The sequence below is a fragment of the Miscanthus floridulus genome, chromosome 18 (genome assembly GCF_019320115.1).
Source record: "Miscanthus floridulus cultivar M001 chromosome 18, ASM1932011v1, whole genome shotgun sequence".
NCBI classification, from domain to species: Eukaryota; Viridiplantae; Streptophyta; class Magnoliopsida; order Poales; family Poaceae; genus Miscanthus; species Miscanthus floridulus.
The window spans coordinates 34,828,321-34,840,888 of record NC_089597.1 but is presented as its reverse complement, the minus strand read 5'-3'; the positions used below and the strand labels follow the sequence as shown (position 1 = coordinate 34,840,888).

Below are 12,568 nucleotides of genomic sequence, written 5' to 3'. Positions count from 1 at the left end.
GCTTTAGACTGGTGGAGTGACCTCATAGGTAGTTTCGGCTACTATGGGTCTGGTGGCTATGACCCGTCTGGTGCGGGTGGTTCTCGTCCAGCCAGTGCCACACGCTCAGATGATGAGGATGTTGGTAGAGATGAAGATGATGATGAGTGATCACAGCTTTCAGAGACAGCTTGTAGCCCCTTTGTCCTTAGTATGTCATTGTTGGACCTTTGTGGTAATAGATGACAAAAGGGGAGAGAGACTGATTAAAGCTTCAGGATTTTGGTTTCATTTGCTTATCTTTGTACCTGAAAATATGTATTGTAGGCTGTAATCTTTTGAGCTTCATTAATGTATCCAGAGTTTGAGATAGATTGTATCATGTAAGAGATGAGACTTATGCTTTATCTATGTATCTCTTGAGACATGATCTTTATTTATATATCAGTGGCTTGTGGACTTGAGAAAATATGTAATGAATGCTATGTGTGACATACATGTGTTGTATTTATTTTTATAAGGACTATGCATGCTAGAATGAAAATATTTGATGCAATGCCTTTATATTTATTCTTGTATGATATATTTTATCATATGCATCATGGTTTTACTTTGTCACACACACATGCACCCCATGGATGCAATGATTTAGGGGGAGTCTCCTATATGTTTTAGTATGTGCAATTGACATTTGAGGTCATTTTGTGAATTCTAATCATAAGCACATATTAAGGGGGAGCCTCTCATAAATCATTGAACCCAAAAGCTTAAATGTTTATATCCTTTTGTAAGCTTTAATCAAATTGTCATCAATCACCAAAAGGGGGGAGATTGAAAGTGCATTTAGCCATTTAGTGGGTTTTGGATGATTGAATGACAACGTGATTAAAGGTCTAACCCATTTGCTAAGTGTGGACAGGTAATATGTTATCTCACAGATACTTAATGAAAGCCAAAATGATGTGTTATTGTATAAACAATCTAGTTCAAGCACAAGACAACAATGCAAATGGAATTCATGCAAAGGCTTATTTATTGTGGGATTTTCATGTATTACGTGAAAGCAAGCTCGTAAGAATTAATTAATGAGACATGAGGGATTGCATATGGAATGGTCTCATATTTGAAGCTTGCTAAATTGAAATGAAAAAGATAACAATACAAATGAATGGATGATTCAACACAAGATGTGACTTGATGGCTTGAGATGGTGAAGATAGCAAAGAAAGGCTTCGAGGTACTAAGTAAGGGTGAAGGGCAAGCGACGGCTTGGCGGCCGAAGAACCTAGCTAGGGTGAAGAAGGAAGTACTTGCATTTAGTTGAGGTACTAATCAAGCTATGATGGTCATGTCAATGTGGAGGATCAAATCACTATTGGAGTGTTTGATGGAAGTGACTTGATACATTTGGGATTATTCAAATTTGATGAATGGAATCAAGTCACATGCTCAAGATGGCTATGCTCAAGTGAAAAGATCAATATCAATATGTTGGCACCCTCACTTGATGAAGAGTGGAATACACTGCTTCGGTTGAAAGAGATCAACTCAAAAGATTTAAATTCGTTATACTCATTAAAATTGAGTTAATAAGAATATCGTACTATTAAGAGGGATGCATCATGTTGATAGATAATGTTTCATAAGTGTTGAAGCCAACCCATGTGAGTTTTGAGTGTTTGAGAGACAAAAGAGTAAATATGTTTTTTGTTGGTCTAGCAATATCGGACGTGTCCGGTATTTGCACAGCATTGGTAAAATTGTTGTTCTCGGGTTGGTTCGCTGGGAGTTCCGATGTAAGTCGGGAGTTCCGACGGTTGGGAGTTCCGGCAATGGTCGGGAGTTCTGACGTCTCATGCTTAACTGACTTGGAGGATTCACTGTCCTAGTCATACCGGACATGTTCGGTATTCATACCGGACGTGTCCGGTATGTACGACCAGAGGCCAACGGCTAGTTTTCAAAAGCCTTGAGGGTCGGGAGTTTCGACGTGAGTCGGGAGTTCCAGCATGCGTCGGGAGTTCCGACACCTCACATACTTTAATTCAGTTACCAAAGTTTTCAAATATGCTAAGGGTCAGGAGTTCTGACGTAAGTCGAGAGTTTCGATGGTTGGGAGTTTCGACATACGTTGGGAGTTCCGATGCCTCACAACATTACTATAACTCAGTTATCGTTGGCGCAGTGTAAGTCATACCGGACGTGTTCGGTATGCCTGGCAACGGCTATAAAATAGTTAGTTTTTCAAGGGGGCTATAAATACCCTCAAGCCTCCACCTTTGGAGGCTGCTGATTCTATTGATACACATACACGTTTTTTAGCATTGCCAACTCTCCCAAACCCTCTCTTAGTGAGTGTGTGATCCAAATTGTCAAATCAATTAGTGGGTTGAGAGAAATTCAAAAAGAGAGCCATCCAACCACTTGAGCACTTGTGCATATTGTCAATCTTGTGATTCGTATTTGTTACTCTTGGACTCTTCGGTCCTAGATGGCTAGGCATCGTCGGAGAGCACCCGAGAGATTATGGTGTGCCTCGGAAAGTTTGTAACGATCGATTCCGCCGCCTCGGAATTAACTAGTAGAAGGAGTAAAAGGAGTTGGAAAAGACTCCGGCTAGAGTGACCTTCGTGGTACCCTCTAGGGCTGACCTTCGCTGGGTTGCTCGTAGCCCCCTCAATGGAGAGTATGACTCAAATGAGTCCGAACTTCGGTAAAACAAATACCGTGTCTCAATTCACATTTCATTTGATATTTGTGTTGCTCTTGCTCTTGCTCTTGTGCAGGTTATCTGTGTATATTGTCATATCTAGTAGGTACCTGTAATTTGATTTGAAGTTAGAAATCGAAAGGAGCAAGTTTAGAGCTGTTGCACTAAAACCGTGTATATCGGACACGTCCGGTATAGCTACCGGACACGTCCGGTATGGATCACTGTGCCAGGCTATTCTTCAGAACACGTGTGTACCGGACACGTCCGGTATTAGAGCTCAGTGCTGAATTTATTTGATCTCTGTTCTAACTTTGTGTTGCAGGGTTGTAGCTTCTAGATATATTCTTTATACCTTGTTTAATCTATGGCTAACTTGTGAGGGTGGTACCACACTTAATTTAGAGTTTTCATTTTGAAAACTCTCTTTACTAATCGTTTCCGCATATAAAGGTGTTAATTTTCAGAAATGCCTATTCAGCCCCTCTCTAGACGGCATCCTAGGTCCTTTCACTTATCCCCTCCTTCCCAAAATAGTTGATGTTTTAGATTTAGACACCAGAGTTTATTTAGGAGTAAAAAAGGTGTGGTGCACAGAAAATAAGGAGAGAGGTAGAGAGATGTATTGAAAAAAGAAAAATGTGTATTGAGAGAAAAGAAAGGTGCATTGGCAAGTGAGAATGACAATTATTTTGGGATAAAATTTGAATCATATAATGTCAACTATTTTAGAACAGATGGAGTACACTTGCATGGTTAATTAAAAAACCCCAACAAAAACCCTACCATCCACCACGTCATAACCGAAATCGCCAACTCAAAATGATGTAGCCCACCGCAATCCATCATTGCTGAGAACGAAAAGTCGAGCAGCTCCGACTTCCTCCAAAGGACCAAAGCCCAAAGCCTCCAAGTCACAACACACGCTTACAAAGAAAACTAACACCACCCTAAAGAGGTTGTAGACGTCATTGTTGTTGTGCTATGTCGAACCCCACAACATGGTAGCTCTGACTTCGCCAAAGCAATTTTCCAAGAAAGTCAATCGTCCATGCGCGATGCGAAGCGACACCAAAAGGGTGACCCAAAGACCCCGGTGACAAAAAAAATCTTGCTTTCTACCTATGCTTAACACGCTGCTTAAGATCGATTATATAGTTTGAGATGAGATCTAGGAGAGGCCAACGTGCTAACCATGAAAGAATATTACCCCCTCGGTTCTAAATTATAAGTCGCTTTGACTTTTTTGATACATTCATTTTGCTATGCATCTATATAAACAATATGTCTAGATACATAGCAAAATAGATGAACAAAAAAATCAAAGCGACTTATAATTTGAAACGGAGGGGGTACATTTAAGGAAATAAAGACTTTTTTTTGGCCATCAAACTATCAACCGTCCGATTTTAGCCATCAAACTCCAAAGCCAGATGTCTTTAGTCATCGACTAGTTTCAAAGGTGATTTCGCCTATGTATGTGTGTGTATGTTTTAAAAAAGATAACAAAAAGTTAACCTCTAAAGTTTCATAACTAATTAATTTTAAATAAAAGTATGAAACCAATACCAATTCTTTACATTAGTGCTCTATTTAGATTTATTTGGATCTTAATTGTTCCTGTTGTTAGTATTTTATTGCTCATACTTATGACCATTATTTGGCCCGTTCGACTTGCTGAAACTTAGCTGAAAGTGGCTAAAAACACTGTTCTGGCTGAAATGTTGTGAGAGAAAATACTGTTCCGGCTGAAAAAAGAAACCGAACAAGCCGGATATAAGGTAAGCCAAATGGAGCCTTTATTTGAATTTATCATTTTGTGTTGTATTAAATAAGGAGATCAACTAAAAAATCAAATGGATTCTAAGTACATGCAAGAGGTGACACCAACCTTGCAGATGCCATGCTCCACCACATATAGATCCTATTTACGAATTGTATGGCTAGTGGCTAGTGCTTTACTTTATTTTAATTGCTTGACTAAGTTTCAAAAAAAAAAGACAGGGCTCAAAATCGTGCAATTAGCATAAAGTAAATAAACAAAACGATACTTTAAATAACAATGGTTGTGACTTTGAGTAAAAACATTAGAAATAAGAACAAGTAAGATCCAAAGAACTATAATTTAAGCACCAACAGATACATTGTATTTTGAAAAGAAAAAAAATATCGGTGCCACTTTCGTATTTTTGTTTAAAATAAATTAGTTATGAATTTTTAGAGATTTAACGATAATTTTACTATTCTTTGAAAAATGCATATGTAGAAAAAAAAGCATATTTGAAACCAATCAAGGGCCAAAGTTATCTAGTATTGATAATCCGATGGCTCTTTTATATTCGGTTTTGGAGTTTAATGGCCACTGACTCAACATGAGAGTTTGATGGTTAAAAGTAGACTTATTATTTAGGGGCTCTTACGTTTGTACCCTTGTTTTGTGTTGAAACTGTGATTTTGCCCCTATTTTTTGACTTTGTGAATTTACCCCTACTGTGCCATTCACGAAGCACCAGTTTGCCCCTGCTCCGTCATCCACTCCTAACGGTGTTAAACTTTATACAAAAGGACATGAATGCCCATGCGATTTTGCCCCTCGTTTATTATGCCTAATTGCGATTTTGCCCCTGTCTGGCCGAGGCAGGTGGGCGCTCTGTTGTTGCTGCTCTTATGCACCGATCGGTGAACCATGCGCTCTCTGTCTTTAGCCTATGTGAGCCGAGTCTATGGACAGGGGAAGAGGAAGACAGAGCCACTGACGCGCGGGGTCCACCGGGCAAGGTGGCGCGCCCTGGTTGGCCCTGGCGACGATGCTGAGAGCTGGGCATTGGGTGCCGTCGGCGAGGCGCATCTGCTCCTTTTCCTTCTGAGTGGTCTACGGAAGAGATCAGACAGAGCAAGAGAGAGGGAGAGAAAGAGAGAGAGAAGCACGGCGGTGGGAGACTAGAGGGCGGCGTTAAGACCAGGGAGCACCAGCGACTGCCCCGGCGACCTGCGGTCGTCCTCTTCCAAAAGAGGCAGCAAGGGGAGGGGAAGAGCAGAGCGCTCGGCGCGGAACGGAGAGAAGAGAGAGAAGCAGGGAAGCAGAAGGGCAAGAGGGATGGGGGAAGCAGAGCAACGCAACCTCGGATCCGGCCAACGGAGGCGAGCGCGGTGGCGCTTGGCCTTGGGCGGAGCTGCAGGGCAGGGCGGCGGCAGCGGACGACCTCGGCTTCATCGCGAGGTGCTCGGCAGCGACTCCGACATCGTCGACCGTCCGGCCATGGCGCGGCCACCGGAGATGCGGTGCGCGGGAGGGCGACGGCTCCGGGTCGTAGGCAGCACCAGCACGACCGCCGCCGCCTGCCACCGTATGCCGGCCACCGCACGTCCGCGCCCGAGCGACCGAGCTGCGGCTGCTTCCGAGCGCCGCACGCCCGAAGCCCTCGCACTGCGCGTCGCGTGCCAAGCCCCGCGGCCCTCGCGCGCCCCCACACCGCGCGCCACGTGCCGAGCCCCACCGCAGCCCCGCGCGCGACGAGACCCGCCGCCGGGAGCCGTTGCCGCACCGCGCACTGTGCGCTGCCAACGCCGCCGCCGCCGGATGCCCCCGACGCCCCGGTCGATGCAGCCGGCCCGTGAGAAAGGCACGGTTTCCATATGGAGGCTGAATATAAGGATAAGGGGCAATTTGGTCTTTTCGCCTTTCTTTTTTTAGATTTTGAATTTTTTTAATTCATTTATTCCATGACCATCTGACGGCATCCAAACCAGGGGCAAACGGATGATTCAATTCAAAATAGCAAGGGCAAAATCACAAAGTTGAGAAAACAAGGGTAAAATCACAATTGGACTCCTGCATAAGGGCAAGAACACTATTTTCCCTATTATTTAAACCTAATAATCATTGTTTAGTTCAAAAGGGTCTAAAATACCAGGGATGGTCGTAGCTAATTTTGATCCACATTAACTCTCTGCTACTCAAGATATCAATTTTTTTTTGCGAAATATATGTGTAATAGTATTTTTTATAAATTACAACAATGCTATCAATATAAACATGCCTAATATTTTAGTTAAAATGTATAAATTTCTCTAAAGTAACAATTATATGTATAGCTTTAACAGTTAGTTACCATCATTGGTATGTGAGTCATCAATGAACATTTTTCATGGTTGCTGATATGCAGGATTTCTAACCACACTCATGCAAGAAGAGAAGCCTTTTTGCACTCAGAGTAGTTCATTCCTCCTCAGCAAAGCTGCTCGAGTACATGCTTCAGTACCCAAAAACAATGGTGAATTCCTCGCGAGAGCTACCAAAAAGAGAACCCCTCGCAAATCGACCACAGCAGTCTGGCTCTCAGCCTCTTCAGTGCACTAAGCAGGGGGAAACTAAACCTCTCAAGCACGAATGTTTTACAATGGTTTTATCACTACCTCATGGACTCTAGGGGGTTCCAAAATTATTCACGGCTGAATCGGTTCAGTAGCTGCAGGAAGATAGCCTTGGAGATGTACTAGAGTTGAGGGATCAAGTGATCACACGCCTTGGTTAACAATGTGAGGGTGTCAGGTGCTTCAAGCTTGAGACGTCGAACAGCTCCATGAATCTCTGGTCAGTGATCCTCGCTTTCGCAGCAGCAAAGCGATGGTACTCGTCGAAGACTGAAGACAAGCACCATTTCTGCAGCTTCCTCAAGCACCCGACCACACAACCAGTTCGGTGCTGCAGATATGCAAATATTGAACAGTTAGTTGAGGATCAGGGTCGCAGTTGTTTCTTGGGATAGCAGCCACAAACTGTAAATTGAGATCTGATCTTACCTTGCCTCTCTTGCAATGAATAAGCAGAGGTTGGTTTCTTGGGTCTGCAAAGGAGAATAAAAGATAGAAGTGAGATTACAATTCTATGATGCAAGTGTGCAAGATATTCAGTCTATAGAAAGATGTAGTTGGCTGTGTGCATCCCTATTTGTAGAAAGCGAAAAGTTATACTTTCTTCATCTTAAAAAAAAATAGAAAGGTGCAGTACCTAAGACAACTTTGAGCGCCTCCCTTATTTTGTCATCGGGTATGTTGACAAATGGTTCCTGCAGCAACAGCATTTGATGTGTTATCAGACCAATCATGAGGAGAATAAGGACTTGGATGAAACCAAAAAAAAAAACATACAGACTGTCAGCTGTAACAAGAACCATATTTGACAAGAGAAATATGACAAACAAAGTTAAGACAATCGTAAATCCTAACTGCAGTTAAAACGGTATGCAGAAGGCTCCTTTCCTGTCACTGCCAAAAGCAGTCAATTTTCTTATCCATGTGCCATTAGAAGTCATGAAGAAACTATTTTTTAGATAATGATCAATTGATCACGAAGAAAACTGAAGTCCAGAGATACTCAAACACGTTAATATACTGTCATACATAGATGACTGGACAGAAATGCAGAAAGGTCAATAGAAGTAAGAGGATATACAATACGACCACTTCCTTGAAAACTGACAGATCGTGAGTTGTGCATGAGTCTCCACAGTCAAGCTTTCAGTGGTTTCAAGCAACTGGGCCCATAATAATTAACGAAGAAAAAAAAACAAGTTTGCTATGTCTATGAGACGTCAAAGTTTTCCTTGTAAAAAAAAAAGCTTTCCTAAAAAAAAGTAAAAGGAAAATGGAATTTCCAATGATGTAAACCATCCATGAACCTCAAAAACATCTTTAGATAATGGCAAACTGTGGATTAGCATCGGCTATGAACCTATGAACGGTTCACCGAGCAAATCATAATTTCAGAACAACAAACAAACAAACAAAAACCCAGCTAGTTCATATGGCTGACAAACAGACTACTCCCAGCCATTCAATGAGTTGACATAGCTTTATTCTTGTCGTCAAGTTTTGCATCATGTCATGGATGACTTAAAGTTCAAACAGAGAGACAAAACAATCATGAAGAATGAAACTTTCAGAGATTACAAGATAGTTAATATTGACCAGCTTCCGAAGGAAAATGAATATCTAAAGCACGAAAGAATGCATATTTGATCCATTGCCATGACTTTCGACCAATATATTTCAATCAAAACAGGTAAGCACTACTTGACAAAAACCTAGTTAGATACCAGTTTTTACAGACTTGGATGGCAACTGGCATATACAAGTATATGATACAATGATGCACTAAAAGAGAGAGCAACCTACTAGCACCACTAGTACAAGTTATTTTTTCAAGTAATATATGTAATATGTAGTTTTTCTTTTCTCTAAAGCCTAAGGTGGCTTTCTGCCACCTAATGGTAACGTTGGCGCAGCTTGCGCTTGTCCAATCTCTGCTTATTAATATATGCCGGTAACCAATCCGGATCTTTCAAAAAAAGAGAGAGAGAGAGCAACTAATAACACCTCAAAATAGTCATAGATAGAGGCATACAACTTACAAACATTTTCAGCTAGCATATGTTCCCCTTTAAATAGTGTTTTCTATAAGAAAAGTTGTTGAAATTTACCATGCTTACATATCCAATTTTTGCATAGTGACATAACATAAGGATACCCTGAATTAGTGTGAAAATACATTTCAAATATCGTGGCATTTGTGATTCAGTACAATGGACAAAAAAAAACAAGGGAAACAGTTCCATTTATATCTACATGTATATTTATTCAGAAATTTACACTTTTACATGACAGCAAGATCGGACATGGTTACAATAATTTATTTCTATATTGTCCATGCCTAGATTCATCAAGCAAAAAAATATTTTTCTCAAAACACTGCATCAGAGCCATGCCGGTAGTGCCATTCCTCTTATCAGCAACAAAACAAGATACTGGATAGTGATATGTATGGATGCACATTGTGCTACCCATTGTGCAAAGCGTCAGTGTATCTATTCCTAGGCACCGTCAACATAGAGGAAAACTACAATCCACCTTCTGTGACACTTTTTTATTGTGCATTCACCATCCTCAGGACGTCATTGCTGAAGTTACAGGCATATCTTGAAGCTTTTCTTACAAAATCACAAAGATAAATCGGTACATTTCTAAAATCAATTCATGTATGCTGTTTGACACAGCCATTACCACTCAGATATCTGCAGTCAGTTTTGAGCCTTTGGCAACGTAGTGATCCCATAATAGATTAGGCTGCCAAACACAGAAGGAAGCTGAACAGCTCAAGATGCTGAAACAACGGAATGGCTGATGGGTTTTAGATTGCAAAAATATGACAAAGTTACCAAGTTCAGTCTGACTATCAGCACAAATGCACAACCAAAAGAAACATAACAAACTGGAGAAAAGAAAAAATATTATCAGCAAGAATTGCTTGTTTCCTCTGGAACCAATAAAACTGTCCATTAAAAGAAATCTAGCAAACATCTACGAAGTACAGGATACAAACAGTAGAACATGATGGGAGTTCTAAAAAATACTATTGAACTGAACGACTCACACTAGGGTTCCAACAAGAAAACCCTTGTATCAAAGTAATTGCATGGTTTACCTAATTTGCAGAAACAGCGAAAAATCACCATAGCATGGAACCAAAATAAGAAAAAAAATCACAAAAAGAAATGAAAAGCAATAGAAATAAAGGCGACACATGGAGATGCTCCAAGCCAAAAGGGGTGATGAGTACACGCTGGTAGTGGTAGGCTTGTATTCATAGGAACGCAACAATAAAAAAAACACTTGAGAATATTGGGAAAAGAATTGTTTTAAATCGGCAGCACAGCTGGCTTGATTAATCAAAGCAATGCTGAAAGGGGCCACTACCGATTCGCCGTGAAGCTTGAAAATTCTCCAGATAACACTGCGTGCTTACGTGAAGACTGAAGAGGATTTATGGACCCTTTCAGGCAAGTCAGTTACAATAACAAATAAATTTCATTGAGTAAAGCACCGGGGCTATCCCCAAAATCACCAGTGGAAGTGCAGCTAGTACTAAATTAGGATACACAAGACGACATGTGACCGGTTCGGGGGAAACAAGACGTGCATCATGGATGTTACCGAAAGCAAACCATATTTTATTTTAATCCCTCCAAAGTAATTCTACGCCTCCATGAACTACCGCTAACCGACCGCAAAGCAGCAGAAGATTTCGTTGAAACCAGGTGGCCGGATTGTTTATTGTTTTACCTTGCGCCCCTCGATTCCGAACTGGTGGAGCCTGATCCCGTTCTTCTCGAGGAACTCCATGTTCGTCTCCGGGTACGGCTCCGGGCACAGGTACCTGGTGGCGCGCTAGAACGCTTCAGAGCGCCGCACGAGCACGCGACAACAACTTTCGCGGTAATTCGAGAGACGGGGGGCGGCGTGGGGGAGCGAAAGAGACGCTTACACAATGGAGCGGAGGTTGAGGGTCTTGAGGAACCGGAAGTTGGAGGTATCCGGGAAGCCGGAGCGGAAGATGCCGTCGTCGACCATGGCGAAGTTGAGCGGCGGCACGAGCGTCGCCTCGTCGCACGCCGCCGCCGCCGGCGGGAGCGGCGGGGGCAAGGGGCAGATCCTTGGGGGCTTCTCGTGCTTCCACAGGTCCAGGCCGCTCATCTCCATGGCCTCCTCCCTCTGCTCCGCCTCCAGCACCCGCTGCTTGGGCATGGGCATGACCTCCAGCTGCATGGCTTGGCTCGCGCGGGGCGGTGAGGGAAGCGCCGTAAAACCGAGGCGCAGGTGGGTGGTTTGTGTGTGAGCGTTGTGGGCGAATCGGGAATGCCAGTTATTTATAGGCGAAAAAAAAAGTAAGATGAGAAGTTTTTTTAGATGAGGTTGGAGGAAGAGCTAGGTATGGTTTAAAGGGTTGATGACGACTGATGGGGAATGCTTAAATTTGGGATAGAGAAGTGACCAGTCTGGCGATTCTATAATTACGAGACCTAATCGGAATGGCTGGTTGAATTGATTGCGATTCATCATCTCGAGGGTGAAAGGGGAGGTGGTGTTTGATTTTAGAGGAAATATTGTGGAGTGGAGAATAATAAGCTATATAAAATGTTTTTTATGGTCGAAATATGCTTCATGGGCTCACGATCGAGTTTATATTCGTGGGATTGATGACCACTAATGACAAATATCCTACCTATAGAAATATAGTCCTCATATCACCCTGATACAAGCGTCCACGAAAAAAGAGGTCCGCATAACCTATAACCATGGTAATACACAACATATACACGGGACTGGTATGGACAAATATGTCGTGCACACAAATACAATTATCATGTTGCCGTTTTGGATTATGGCGTGTGGGACACCGGAAAAGACGGTGGGGATGATATTAAGCTAGGCCGTGACGACAACATAACCCTTTCTTGACGTGTGTCCATTGTAAAAGTATACATCGATCTATGCTCGCTACGGCATGTGTGCACAAGGTGAAAGGTTGAAGTGATATATATGAGTCATGATGACAACTCGATACTTACCTATAGCGTGGAAGCATACTGGAAACGTAGCAATGATCTACGGCGGAAAGGTAGGAGTGATATATGGTTAAATACAATGACAACTGAACCCTTACTTAGGTCTTTTTTAATAGTGTTTTTGTTAAGGCAAAGCCCTACCAAATATGTATAACGAGGAACGACTTCCAAAGCCAAAGCTAAGCTGAAAACAATGAAGTCGAAACCATTTTTTTGCCTAAAAGCCCAAGATGTTAAAACGTGGTTTTTTCTCTAGATTCATTATTTTTGGGAGAGAGACCTGTGTGTGTGTGTGTGTGTGTGTGTGTGTGTGTGTGTGTGTGTGTGTGTGTGTGACCATATAGAAAACGTATGCCTCTTTGTGTGTGTGTGTGTGTGTGTGTGTGACCATATAGAAAACGTATGCCTCTTTCCATCACAGCGCACAAGTATATATATGAGGTAAATGAGCAAGACCGATGCCTAACAGGATCAC

The 12,568-nt window shown here is 42.3% G+C and overlaps 1 protein-coding gene across 1 annotated transcript; it reads right to left on the bottom strand.

Annotated features, from left to right (window-relative positions):
• Nucleotides 1-6,879: 6,879 nt before the first annotated feature.
• LOC136521448 (probable tyrosine-protein phosphatase DSP2) lies at nt 6,880-11,362 on the bottom strand. The gene is made up of 5 exons (XM_066515187.1): nt 11,013-11,362; nt 10,811-10,904; nt 7,701-7,758; nt 7,493-7,536; nt 6,880-7,394 (listed from the first exon to the last, which is right to left on the bottom strand). Exons 1-5 carry the CDS (start codon nt 11,291-11,293, stop codon nt 7,221-7,223), a joined length of 651 nt encoding a protein of 216 aa, XP_066371284.1. The 5' UTR covers nt 11,294-11,362; the 3' UTR covers nt 6,880-7,220.
• Nucleotides 11,363-12,568: the final 1,206 nt, after the last annotated feature.

What these genes read in the sequence shown, in the direction of transcription:
- LOC136521448 (XM_066515187.1), bottom strand. Translation starts at nt 11,293, where the DNA reads ATGCAGCTGGAGGTCATGCCCATGCCCAAGCAGCGGGTGCTGGAGGCG. An exon ending in TCGGAATCGAGGGGCGCAAG is followed by an intron (nt 7,759 to 10,810) that starts GTAAAACAATAA and finishes CTGTTGCTGCAG; the next exon opens with GAACCATTTGTCAACATACC. An exon ending in GGCGCTCAAAGTTGTCTTAG is followed by an intron (nt 7,537 to 7,700) that starts GTACTGCACCTT and finishes TCTCCTTTGCAG; the next exon opens with ACCCAAGAAACCAACCTCTG.